The sequence below is a fragment of the Bombus huntii genome, chromosome 5 (genome assembly GCF_024542735.1).
Source record: "Bombus huntii isolate Logan2020A chromosome 5, iyBomHunt1.1, whole genome shotgun sequence".
Lineage (NCBI taxonomy): Eukaryota > Metazoa > Arthropoda > Insecta > Hymenoptera > Apidae > Bombus > Bombus huntii.
This window is the reverse complement of record NC_066242.1, coordinates 6,560,021-6,572,609: the sequence shown is the minus strand read 5'-3', so window position 1 is coordinate 6,572,609 and position 12,589 is coordinate 6,560,021. Positions and strand designations below refer to the sequence as shown.

The window sequence follows — 12,589 nt, the reverse complement described above, 5'->3', positions numbered from 1 at the left end:
TATACATTCTTGGTTAAAACTACGTCTTTTCTTGTAAAATATAATAAAATAAATATGCAGCGTTTATACATACAGCGCCGGAAATGTCGACCGTCATTAGATCAAACTACGTACAAATGGCGGTTACAATGAGAAACTGACTTTTTTCAAAATTTACTGTGTATGAAATTAAACTGTAATTATATAATAATTACTTTTATTACTATATTCCTTACATTCCAAGGATTACAGTGGTTAAATAAAATATTTAAGACTTTCTGGCAGTGAAATATTATACATTATCTAAAATTATCTCATGCCAGCTCATACATAACTTTTGTCCACACCCTTTATATTACTACACGTGTATAATATTTATATATTGTATATAATAATGTACATATATAAATTTCTATAAAATGTTTCAATATTTGCAAAATTTATTTACTTTTAATTATTCCTTTTAATATTACTTATATACACTTTCTTAAATTATTTGCTATTATCTTAAATTTTCTATTTGATATCTTTACCCTTATAAATTTGTTGTTTTATATTATGTGTAAAACCTGTTTGTATATATCTGACTTTTGAATAAAATTTTAGTGTAGTATTTTTTGTGAGTAAAATACTACTGGTTAGAATTTGTGCGAGAAATTTGATTTACAAAGGCAGGATATGGTTTGTCTGTACAATTCAAACAATTTCTAAGAAAATAATTATGACTTGACGCATTTTGTGGGTATAACTTTTCCTCAATACGTTTATTTATTACCACTGCTTCAGCAAGAGGTATTGGTTCTGTATACGTAAATGTCTTTTTTTTGGTATCAGACTTATCATCTAGTTTTTTAATATTAATTGGTCCATTAATAACAGAAACTGCATTACTCACTTCATTGGTAGTTCTTATAACAGGTGTGATGTTACCCATTGAATCTAATCTAGAACTGATTTGGTCACATGAACTTATGCAAACCACTGATACTTTAGTTGGAGTTTTTGGTAATAAATTGGAAGCAATTTTTTGTGTCTTTTTTGTCGTTTGTTTTTGTTTAGAATTCAACTGTTTGGCTTTTGTTAATTTTATTTCGGTTTCAAGAATTGTACTCTGTATCTTATTATTACTAAAAGATGGACTTTCTGGATGATGATGTCTAATATGTCTGTGTAAATTATCTTTCCTTCTAAACACAGTTTCACAGAATTTGCAAGAGAATGGCTTTTCATCTAAAATAAATTTTATACATCATTGTAATATGATATATCATATTTTGTTTAGTATGACATACCTGAATGAACTGTCAAATGACGTCTTAATTCACTTTTAGATAAAAATACTCTACTACAGTGTGCACATGAGAATGGTCTATCTTTTCCATGTATCTTTTTATGACGAATTAACAATGATTTATCTTTGAAGCTTTTATTGCATTGATCACATACATATGGCCTTTCATCTATTAATAAAACAAAGCTGATAAATTTAAGATAACTTAATAGTTGCTTAATGTTTTTTTCTTTGTATAATTACTTACTAGAATGTGTTTTTAGATGACGTTTTAAATTGGTTAACATTCTGAAAGTTTTTTCACATGCTTTACAAGAATATGTGGATGTTCCATTATGTGTATCTAAGTGATTTTTTAAATCATCTTGTTTGGAATACCTTTTATCACATTTAGGACATGTAAATTGTTTTTCCCCTAAAATTAAATTATTGATATTTTAATAAATCTAAATAATGTAAACAAAATGCTTGTATTGTATTATAAAAACTGAATACCATGTGAATACATGTGCCTATTAAGCTTATTTTGCTGAGGAAATGCTTTGTCACAAAGATTACATTTATATGGTTTGTATCCTCTATGAATTCTTTCATGATATTCAAAATGAGACCTTTTAATGAAACTTCTATCACAAAAAGAACATTGATAAGGTTTAATGCCAGTTATACAAGCATCATGATAACATTTTCCTTTCTTGTTTCGAAAAATTTTACTACATATATTGCATTTATACTTTTCTGGTGTCCCTGGTATCACAGTAATATGATTACGATCATGAGATTTTATTGATTTACTTTTTAACTTCTCTTTTTTTGAATATTCTGTTTTAACTTCCTGTAGAATTTTTTAGTATATATATAAAATATGACGACTTTTAAATATGATATATAGATTATAGAGGGTATACTTACCCCATTGAAAATTTCTGATGTTTTATTGCTAGGTGATTTTACTACTACATTATTACTTAAATGTGGATACACATTTAGAAGTATATTGTTCGATTCTATGTTTGAAATATATAGTTTGTTTGGCACAACATTGTTTTTAATCTCTGTTGTAGAAGATTTATGTATCTCCTTTGTTTTATTAAATACATCTTCAGGATATAATTCATAGTTATTTATATAATCGACAGAAATCAATTCAATATTATTTGCTTTGAGTTTGGAATTTTTATTAATAACTAATTCCAAGGGTAATACGTCATTACATATATTACCTTTATCAGAAGTAGAAGCATTATTTAATATTTTTTTCTCTGAAGGAGAGCAATCTAAAGCAAAATATAAAATAATTAATAAACTTATTATAATTGTTAATATTAAATATGAAATGTTATAAATTTCCTACCATAATTTCCGATATTTTGTATACAATGCTCATTTATACAAATTTTGCAACCTTGTTCTTCATATATTAAACACATACGACATTTAATGTGTCCGCAATTATCTTTCACAAGTCTTGTACGTGATGTATTTATTATTTGTCTACAACTTGGACATTCTTTGTTCATCATAAGTATTTTTATTTCCAAACGGAACAGAATACTTTATTTGTTGGTAAATATAATCTTATTAATTATATTAAACCTAATTTTTTTCTTTCATGTATGTACGTTTGTTTGCTTTCTATCGCGTTTCTTAAAATCTAGTGTATCAAATACACATACTAACATCTGATTTATATTGTGCATATAACATTTTTATTCCATTCACATTTTAACAATAAATATAATTAGAAAGTTCTATAAGAAATACGTGAGATATATATATATTATTTATTTCATATAAATATTTATATTTTAATCTATTTTAAAAATAGGTTAAGGTAAATTATAGGTTCACATTCAAGAAGGCAGTATACATGAAAAAGACATTTTACAAAAATAACAATTTTTAAAAAATAGTAATTTAATATTTTGGAGTATAAATTTAATCTGGGTGCAATTTAATATTAATAAGAGACATTACTTATACACACATATATATTTAATATAAATATGATGATGATGTAAATATACTAGTGCTGCCTCAAATAGAGGAATATTTAACCTCACTATCAATCAAAGTTTTTAATTCGAAGATTTGGCTTTGCTGAATTATTTTTGTCATTAAAATAAAAATTTACGTTATACTTATCAATAGTTTCCTTTTACATTAAAAGCATGGGAGATAATCTGCGACTGAAGGTAATGTTTGTCAATCAACACTCTTTTAACATTATTTTGAAGGTTATGACTCAATCATTCGGTGATTTCTTTATTTATTTATATTTGGAACATTTCAATTTCATGTAGGTAATTTCGTAAATAGTTTAAGTAATATATCAAGTAATTTGAAAAGTTAATAGTACTATGTTAGTGGTCAATTTTTCATTCTTGTTTGATTATATATATAAATATAAATAGAGAAAAATTTTTATGTAGATAATAAAAAGGATAGCTTTGTTTAAATAAACGCTAGTTTAATGTACCTATGTATTTATTTATTAATATATAAAACAGCAATTCTTTGATGAGATATTACAAAATTTACCATATTTGAGCTATTGTAATCTGGTAAAATTATTATGTTATAGCTATTATAGCTAACAAATATGGGGTTAATTGGATACATTCATCAGGACAATTAAAAAGGCATGCTCATCATTAATAAAATTTATGTCAAATTATATTCGGACTGTCCATTACATTAAGTTAAAGTAATTCATTAAAAGATTTTCCAAGCTTTTTGTAAAACAATAAATACAATGGACAAGGAAGAAAGATCTCTAAGTTAAATCAAATTTTATAATAATACCCACAGTGTGTGGTTTTAATTTAATTAGAAAAATATTACTAGTATGTTAATGAAATTTCATGTTAATGAATTCATGTCAATGAGTTCATGTCAATGAATTTAGTATGTTAACGAAAAATCAAAGATAAAAATATTTCGTTGCATTAGTGTCGTTTTACTAATACGAAGGCGATACGGGCTTGAAAGGAAAGCTGCTGGGCTATAGAAGAGATAAAACTTGAACTTACAACATGCAATCTTTTGCATGTAAAGGATCTTTACTGTAACTTCACTTACTGCTTTAATAGATTTGCATTATCCGCTAATGTTAATTTTTTACCATTTCTCTGCATTTGTTGTAGGATCCTGATTTTATTGGTAAGAAGAGTTTAGTCGTTTATTATAACATTCATTTATTACAGTATATGCCAGTACATGTCAATTTCCATTTTTTCATATTTCATTCTTTTTGATGCCAATTAATTATTTGTATTAGGATTTTCTAAATACGAATATGACAACTAATGCGAATATTGAGAACGCTAGAAACAAGATTCTGGCGGCAAGCGACAAAAGAAGATAAATCGAGTAGTACATATATAGTGAAAATTACTGAACTGTTCGGAATTCGGGAACTTAGCGAAATAGAGACGAGTTTTTCAAGCTCCTTGTATTTTGTCGATAAGGACGCATGTAAAACAGAACGAGTAAAGAAAGGAAAAAGATAAGAAGTAGTCGGCAGAGTTGAAAACATTGATGAGAAAACACTATTGCAACGACGACTATAAAAATAATTTCAAATAATTAAATAATTACTATGAGGTAATATACAATACTCTAAATTATCTATGATAAAAATGTATTATTTTGATTTCTATAATTACATTTTACCAACTGATATGAATTCTTAATCAGTCGGTATTTTTTTTAGGCTTTTTAACTAAGGCAGACGTACGCCCATTGAGGAACTTTTTCATTTCCAATTCCTTTGCATATATTCCCAATTAGTATCTAGATAATTTTCTTTTCTCCTTTTATTGTTACTTTTTACTAGTCTTTAATGTCTAAAAGAAGTAATTTTAAAGCCTGTATCATTAACACTAAACCTACCGACACTTCGTGTATACCTATTACTACCGTGTGTGATCAAAATGACCGGTAATTAAAGAAGTAATAGTTTCTATGATTTAATTTAGATAATGGTTAATTTATAACCGAATGTATATAAAATGATGATCTTTCATAAAATTTCGTCCAAATTTACTTTTGTTTAATTTCAATTATAGACTTAAATAAAATTACACTCTTATTTATATAGAGATATATCTTATTCAACTCAGCTGTATTTTTTTACAAATTATCTTATTATCAAATGTACATTTGCCGCATACATATTTCCCGCATCTTAAACAAATTTTCGTAATTTTGTAACATTTACAATTTTTTATTCGACAAGACTTTTGCAGTAATGGATCTGAACTTGTTGATAGTTTTATTGCATGGTTTCTTCCCGCGATTCTATATACGAAAGTAATGTATGCACCAGGTTTATAACAATTTTGTGAATTCTCTATAAATCGGCGCCATACTGTAGATATCATTGGAAATTTATTGGTTCGTAAACGTTGGCTACTTTAACTCTTCTTATCAAATCGCGAAAAACCTCATAATTTCAGCAAAGTTATTCCTGCTCATTGTTTTTGAAAAAAATGCAGGTCTCCAAATTTTATTCCACAAATATGAGACATCTAAATTCTTTGCTTGATATGCATCGCGGGTATATAGCAGAGCAATAAATGCATCTAGTTTTGTTGCATCTAGCACCCTCTTAGTCCCTAATACTTTAAATGCTTCTTTTTCCTGTCCTTTCATTATATGCCGTTTAGCATATCCCTAAAATTATTATGAACTGTTGTCCTGCCAGGTTTGGGACTTGCACCTATTTCTTTCCAAACTGTCCCATCGGGCCCAGTTTCAATATGTAGGTTCTCTACATCAGTCTCACTCTTTGCTGTCAACATTAATTTCTTTCCTTTTTGTCCTGGAGGTGAACGCGTATTTATAAATAATATTCAACTCTGATTGGTTGTAAATAACTTTTCATGTGTTTCCATGCCATTTTCAGTTGCTGAAGTTTTTTATTCATCGCACACTGAACAATCTTCATCTATGTCCGTTATTTTTTTTTATAATTTCTTTTGTAAAGTCGACATTTCTAGCGTAAATATTTATCACAGAATAACACCATGTACGAAATACAAAATTATTGTCAAATTTGATGTGCTTCACTTTTCTTTTTATAACAGCTTTATAAAAGCTTTGAGATGCTTTCTGTTTGACTTTTAGAGATAACAAGTTTAGATGTCGACTGATTGACTAACAAATTGAAATGTATTCTGGTTAAAAGGACGATAGCAAGTAAGAATATGATCTGCGACGGCGATATTTATACGAAAATATTGATTATACGAAATATTGATATTGGCCGTTCTCCACCAACGGTTACTCAAGGGTAAAGTTGGGAAAAACCTACTTTTTCTGTGTTTTATCGCAATGAGCAATAACCCTAAGAAACTCCTCGACTTTTAAAATGTTTGTAACAATGGACCGTAAAAAATGTTTAATTTTATGTCAGTTCCTTAGGATTATTATGGGCCTGAGTTGATATGTCTTGATAGCTGGTGGTCATCTTGATCGAGGGATAAATTATGATTTATGACAAGATTACGGGCGTAACAGTTGTTATTATTTGTTATTACTGATTTTGTTTGTCATCTGACCTTGTAACTAAAATATTTTGTCGGCCAGTCAAATTGACTGAATACAATTTTTTCTTAGAAAAGAAAAAAGCAAACTAAAAGTGAATACCGAAAAATATATTCTATGCATGTTTCAGGAAAAGTCAGAAATTATGAAGCGATATGATAACGTTTAAATATGGTTAAATTTGTAGAAGTTTGAAAACGGTCAATTTGAACGGCGCTGGTAGGTTTAGTGTTAATATTTTTATATATCAACATAAACTGTCTCAATATAAATTTATAAGGCGTTATAAATGGTCCAGTTTCTCTTCCGAAATGCCATATTAGATATCCCAAAAATTGAAAGAATTGTTTATGGATTTAACTTACTGTTATATTCTTATATTCTGTGATTATTGACATCGAGATTACGCACGTTAGAGCAATAGACTGTAATGATATATTGTAGATAATACTGCTTATAATAGAATAAGATATTTCTTTACGGCTGATGAACAATTTGAAGGTGTTGCTGAAACCTGGAGTAAAAATCTTTCCAGACAATTACTAAAATTAAAAAATATGTTTTTATGCAAAAAAAGTAATTTACACCTTTCCCCAAAATTTCTTCGTGAAATGTTAATTAGTTAACAGTTGCAGCAGTTTCCTTCAGTGTAACGCTGTTGAAAAGGAAGAACGCGAAATCGCCGCATACCCAAATCGTCAAGTGCTGCTCCAAACGCCTCGTTGTCAATGTGTTGATGGAAATTTTGTAAAGATATTTGTTAAACTTTCGTTTGACTGAAAGAGGTTGAGGCTAAACATTATATAGTTTAGTGGTTTCCAACTTCTCTTTCATGCTTGCTTGCTGCCCTTTCCTGCATTTATCGTTGTCGACAAAATATGTAGTATTTATTTACTAAGAGCTTGGAAAATCGTGTCTCACACGTTAGTTGTTTTAATCTAATTTTGAATCTCGAAAGGTTACTAGATATGAGATACGTTTTATAACAGCAAAATTTCGTATCTGTGCAATAAATTTTCAGTAAGTGTATAACGAAAAATAAATAATTGTTTATTTATATTTAGTAGATTATTTGTCTCCTTTAGGTATTACGCACATTTAAAAAGCTGCATCGTACGCGAATGGAAACTTTTCAAGGTGATGACCATGCATTACAAGGTACAAATATTTTAACATAGTTATTAAATATTCTTTGAATGCGTAATATTTGGATAAATGTTACTTAGTTACAAGGAATAAGTTAAACGAAGAGTACAAAAAGTACAAAAATGTCACAAACCCAGCTGCTATTGAAGAGGTAAAATTTTGATTTAGAAGTAATTATATACGATGGTATAAGCCGATACAAGTCACGGAATTATAAAGGCATTTAGAAAAATGATGGAAATGCTTATTTTCGGGATATAATACGATATAAATTCGTTAAGTATGCGAACAAGTTTGGGGACTATTAATCCTCTTTATTCTCTTCACTTAGGAATTTCGTAGGATGTGCTTTGATATTTTGTTATGGATTTGTGTGAGCAGGAAGATTAAATGTTTAATGTACAATTTTTTTTATAAAGTACAGGATCGTTTATGGTATGAAAAGTTATAGTCTTCTCGACGATTATTACTGCATGCCCCGTCGTTTAGGTTGCCCAATATTCCTTTGTATAGAGAAGGTTGCCGCGTTTCAGGCAACCAATTTCACCATTTTTCCTAATGTTAATGATTAATGAATGTAATCTCAAACGCAATTATTTTATTCTTTGTTCTCGTCTTATCTTGGCTTGTTGAAGCACCTCTTATATTTTCTACTGCTTAACCATGCAAAATAAAAGAAAAAAGATATTTAATATAAATGTTAAATGAATATTGTTTTAGCTAAACAAATTTGCGGAAGAAGTAGAACACGAACTACGAACAACAGTAATTCAAGCAGTTGAAACAAAGCCTGGAACTTTTGGTAATATTCTAAAAATATAAATAATTTATATTATTTCTTTCCAACTTAGTTTCATAATGTTCTAGAATTACGTCTTACAGCTGATAAATTGATAGATAGTGTACCTTACAAGGATGAGGAATGTCATAGTAGTAATAAAAATGCAGATCTAAGTATACCCACTTCAAAAGATAAACCAAAATAGTAATTGCAAATGTAAAATAAATTCTGATTTTGTAATATGTTAGATAATTAAGTCTAGAATAAAAAGAGAATGTGTTGCTTTATGAAAGAATATGCTGATGTAATTAATTATTTAATATTGTCCTTTCTAATACTTAATGATTATTTTCAACACTTGTTATTTCGAATTTTCTATGAATATTAAATAGCTATTTCCAATATTTTCAAAGACTCATTGCACAAATTATGGATTATTCTAGGAATAAATAAAGTACAATATCTTATCACGTATTTTATAGAACAATTGTATATTAATCATCAGGAGAAAAACAGTAGCCAATTATAACTAATTATTGCAAAATATCTGTAATATTACATTTTTCTAATAATTGATTTTTCCTTTTAATGATTTCTATGTGTTTTTTTGGAGCTGTCAAGATGTTTACATTCCGTAACTTATAGCATTCAGTTACCACCATCGACCTTCATCCTAAAAAGTACGAAAATAATTTGTTAATATTTATTAACAATATTATTACATTAATTATTTTCAACCAAATGACATACAATTTGCAAATCATATTTATGATAAAAACATCTATATTGAAGGGGTACTTACTTATTTGGAATGTTATCCTTTTATATTGATGGAATGTGTTAATCAGTTCTCACCTATGTTTGTACATTTCTATATGATACAGCATCTCATCCGTATATACGGCCGATATCTATCTCACCCGATATAAGTGGGTTTTGTACTTGTTAAAAAACAATTTTTACAGTTTCTCAACACAAAAAATGATAAAAAGGGAAGATGAGGACAATACTTAGTACATATACAATGTTTTTGGTGCAAACCTAATGAGATATTCATTTTGTAAACTTGATTTGTGAGATTTAATGGATACATAAGTAACAAATAAACGTAGTTTAATACTAACACATGTTCAGGATGGTTACGAATTTGGTCAAGTAAATCTGCTGGTCTTATTTGTTCAGTACAGATGCGGTGTACAGCAGTAAATAACGGGAATTTTTCTAGCAAATTCTTAGCTTTTAGCATTCCGTGAACTTCATCAGCTGTGGCTGGTCCTTGCAATTTTTGACCACCTAAAAGTTCTTCTTCGAGCTGCCTAATAGTCTAGTAGGAAACATACGATAATTTTATGAAATATTTAATTCACTTTCTCAGATGAAACGAGGTATAGAAGATGTAAAATAAACAATATACGAATAAATGAAATGTATACTTTTCCAGTTTTAACATATTGCTCGCAAACTCTGCGATTTCTTCCACCGTAGCAAGTAGTTATCAAATCTGCTACACCGCAACTTTCGAAGAACGTTGAAAGTTTCGAGCCACTGTAAAATGTGTCTACGAACTTGACCATTTCCATTAATCCCAATCTGATAACAGCTGCTTTTGTATTATCACCTAGTCCCATACCATCTACGAAACCAGCGGCACATGCCACGATATTCTGAAACGTATATGTAAAGTATACTCGCATAAATTAAACATAAGCGTCACAATATACCAAACACAAATAAGAAAGAGCATTATTTTATTAATATTAGGACTTATATATATATAATTGCATACCTTTAAGGCACCACATACTTCAACAGCTTCACAGTCTTCAACAACTACAACTCTGAAATTAGGAGTTTGAATAAGGTCCCTTAACACTGGGGCCAAGCGTTTATCTCTACAACCTATAAATAATGAAAAGCAATTGTGATTAGTATATAACAATAATATCGAATATTAAATCATATAAGTCGGATAATAATTACCAATAGTTGTTTCACAGAACTTCTCCTCGGCAACTTCGTTAGCTAGATTTGCTCCCATTAAAACGTAACATTGGATTCTTAAATTTTTTTCAATGATTTTAGAAATTAATTCGATATTCGTTCCATCACCTCGATCAAAACCCTTGATAGATATTAAACATCTTTAATAACGAATAACGATTGAATAAGATACTTGATAAGATCTATTAACAATAAATACCTTAATTAACGATACACCAACCGCGGTTGGTTTAATTTTACCGAGCAATGTTGCACATAGTGTTCGTATAAACTGATGAGGTATTACAAAAATAAGAATATCCGCGTCTTTGGCAGCTTCAACGACGTCTGGGACGGCAACCTTAAAATTGCATATCAAATTAATGTGGTGTTTATTAAGTAATTCGTATCGTTTCTTAAATGACTCAACACACATCTAATCATATATCTGACCGATTAAAAAGACCTTGAAATTAGCAGTAAATCATGAATGAAAAAATGACTTTTATCCTAAGACTTTCATATCGCTATTGATTTAGATCGATGGATTTATTATTTTTGTTCTGAAGCTAGATAAATTTCTAATGAAATCTTTAGAGTAGCTTCTTAAAAGATATAGTTTATAAATTTGAAGTCGCAAAGAATACGAAAGAAAAACAAACTTGCCGCAAAGCACGAATGATATAATAAAAATGAGTCATTCTATGTTAAATTATTTTTTATTAGCTAAGTTAATTAATTAGCTAGTTAAATTATTATTTATTATTTATTATTAGCACTGCGGAGTCTGCCAATGATGCAATCTGATGTAATTGAAATAAGCACGAAGATACAAAATTTATTCAATTTCGTGACGTGATACGTCGTTTCCGAGAAAATAATTTTAAAAACGAATAATTCTTATCGTCCATGCTATCGAGTTTACAATATTTGCTCTTCTTTGGTTTAATCGTAAAAAATCGTTAGTTATTTTTGCAGCATAGGATTAATTTTAGAAGCGTATATAAAATAAGACGAGAAAATAATGCTAATAATAATACTAGATATAATACAAATACAGGGTGTACGAAAGAATTGGGGACAGACATGTAGTATTCATGAAAGCGAGCAAAACGGTCATGATAAACATGGATCAAAAAACCATTAGTTTCGGTGTTACAAGATATTTTTGTCAGTAAAATATTACTTCCGCATACCTGTAAAGTTTACAATATATATTCAATATTTTCCCTGTTCATTTCAACGTACACAATTCGTTGAGTTTTCTCACAATTCTTTTTAGTTTATTAATTACTGGCTTTCGAACCAACGTGTCTTAAGATCTTTCTGCTTATTTTGATGTGTACTACATGTTACTAAAGTTTGTCCCCAATTCTTTTGTGCAGCTCGTATACATATTCGTATGTAAGGTTTCGCAAGTAAAGTGGCAGATTACGCCAAAAAATATCGTTAATTCAGCTCCGCTATAGATACGTCTAATCATCGTGTTAAGAGATTATATTTCCGCTTTCACTGACAATGAGATGAGTTTGTATGATTTTTAATGCTTCGCAATGAGAGAAGTAAAAAATAACCAGCTAGCTGATGATACGTGTAGAAATTGGAATAGCGAAATGACTTTCGTGGTCATTTAATATACTCTATTTTTTATTGGAGTTACGTAAAATTGCAAACTTATTTCTATCAAATTGTTGATACGCGGAGTCGGTTGATAATGAAACTGGTCTTAACAATTTGCAATTATGTATCGTGTTGTACTTTGATATTTAGCAAATATGTTCATTAGGAACTTACTTGCGCGCATATAAAACTGAATATTTATTGTTACACAAAGATGAAGATGCATTGAATTTTATATGTGT

At 28.8% G+C, this 12,589-nt stretch overlaps 3 protein-coding genes across 7 annotated transcripts in view; 1 reads left to right on the top strand and 2 right to left on the bottom strand.

Annotated features, from left to right (window-relative positions):
* Positions 1 to 163: 163 nt before the first annotated feature.
* Positions 164 to 2,836, bottom strand: LOC126865487 (zinc finger protein 883-like). 2 transcript variants are annotated; one of them, XM_050618054.1, is made up of 7 exons: positions 2,625 to 2,836; positions 2,494 to 2,547; positions 2,183 to 2,370; positions 1,766 to 2,105; positions 1,518 to 1,685; positions 1,272 to 1,439; positions 164 to 1,209 (listed from the first exon to the last, which is right to left on the bottom strand). In XM_050618054.1, the coding sequence occupies exons 1-7, from the start codon at positions 2,791 to 2,793 to the stop codon at positions 611 to 613; spliced, it is 1,686 nt and encodes a 561-aa protein (XP_050474011.1). In that variant the 5' UTR covers positions 2,794 to 2,836; the 3' UTR covers positions 164 to 610. The 2 variants fall into 2 exon arrangements, with proteins under 2 accessions (XP_050474011.1, XP_050474010.1); XM_050618053.1 differs by having other exon boundaries at positions 2,183 to 2,547.
* Positions 2,837 to 2,860: 24 nt separating this feature from the next.
* On the top strand, positions 2,861 to 9,042 carry LOC126865500 (complex III assembly factor LYRM7). Of its 2 annotated transcripts, XM_050618077.1 has the most exons (6): positions 4,551 to 5,194; positions 7,443 to 7,840; positions 7,906 to 7,978; positions 8,047 to 8,117; positions 8,687 to 8,768; positions 8,834 to 9,042. In XM_050618077.1, exons 3-6 carry the CDS (start codon positions 7,942 to 7,944, stop codon positions 8,950 to 8,952), a joined length of 309 nt encoding a protein of 102 aa, XP_050474034.1. In that variant the 5' UTR covers positions 4,551 to 5,194; positions 7,443 to 7,840; positions 7,906 to 7,941; the 3' UTR covers positions 8,953 to 9,042. The 2 variants fall into 2 exon arrangements, with proteins under 2 accessions (XP_050474033.1, XP_050474034.1); XM_050618076.1 differs by lacking the exons at positions 4,551 to 5,194; positions 7,443 to 7,840 and adding an exon at positions 2,861 to 3,465.
* A 177-nt stretch (positions 9,043 to 9,219) lies between these two features.
* LOC126865494 (glycerol-3-phosphate dehydrogenase [NAD(+)], cytoplasmic-like) overlaps positions 9,220 to 12,589 on the bottom strand; it is a 78,064-nt gene continuing 74,694 nt past the window's right edge. For 2 of the 3 annotated variants that reach the window (XR_007689578.1, XR_007689577.1), the window contains exons 3-9: positions 10,948 to 11,088; positions 10,728 to 10,869; positions 10,534 to 10,646; positions 10,181 to 10,411; positions 9,872 to 10,071; positions 9,550 to 9,788; positions 9,220 to 9,420 (exon numbers count right to left, since the gene is read on the bottom strand). Coding sequence is in view for 1 of the 3 variants with exons in the window: in XM_050618068.1 (XP_050474025.1) it covers positions 9,396 to 9,420; positions 9,872 to 10,071; positions 10,181 to 10,411; positions 10,534 to 10,646; positions 10,728 to 10,869; positions 10,948 to 11,088 (852 nt within the window). In the remaining 2 variants the exon portion in view is untranslated. The remainder of the gene's footprint in view (positions 9,421 to 9,549; positions 9,789 to 9,871; positions 10,072 to 10,180; positions 10,412 to 10,533; positions 10,647 to 10,727; positions 10,870 to 10,947; positions 11,089 to 12,589) is intronic. The other variant, XM_050618068.1, reaches the window with a different exon arrangement.

Bases quoted from the DNA above. Each gene is read 5' to 3' on its own strand.
- LOC126865487 (XM_050618053.1), bottom strand. From the start codon at position 2,793: ATGATGAACAAAGAATGTCCAAGTTGTAGACAAATAATAAATACATCA. The intron at 1,686-1,765 runs GTATTCAGTTTT...ATTTAATTTTAG, and splicing joins TAGGCACATGTATTCACATG to GGGAAAAACAATTTACATGT. The intron at 1,440-1,517 runs GTAAGTAATTAT...TTTTATTAATAG, and splicing joins TCATCTAAAAACACATTCTA to ATGAAAGGCCATATGTATGT.
- LOC126865500 (XM_050618076.1), top strand. From the start codon at position 3,442: ATGGGAGATAATCTGCGACTGAAG. The intron at 8,118-8,686 runs GTAAAATTTTGA...ATATTGTTTTAG, and splicing joins ACCCAGCTGCTATTGAAGAG to CTAAACAAATTTGCGGAAGA. The intron at 8,769-8,833 runs GTAATATTCTAA...ATAATGTTCTAG, and splicing joins AACAAAGCCTGGAACTTTTG to AATTACGTCTTACAGCTGAT.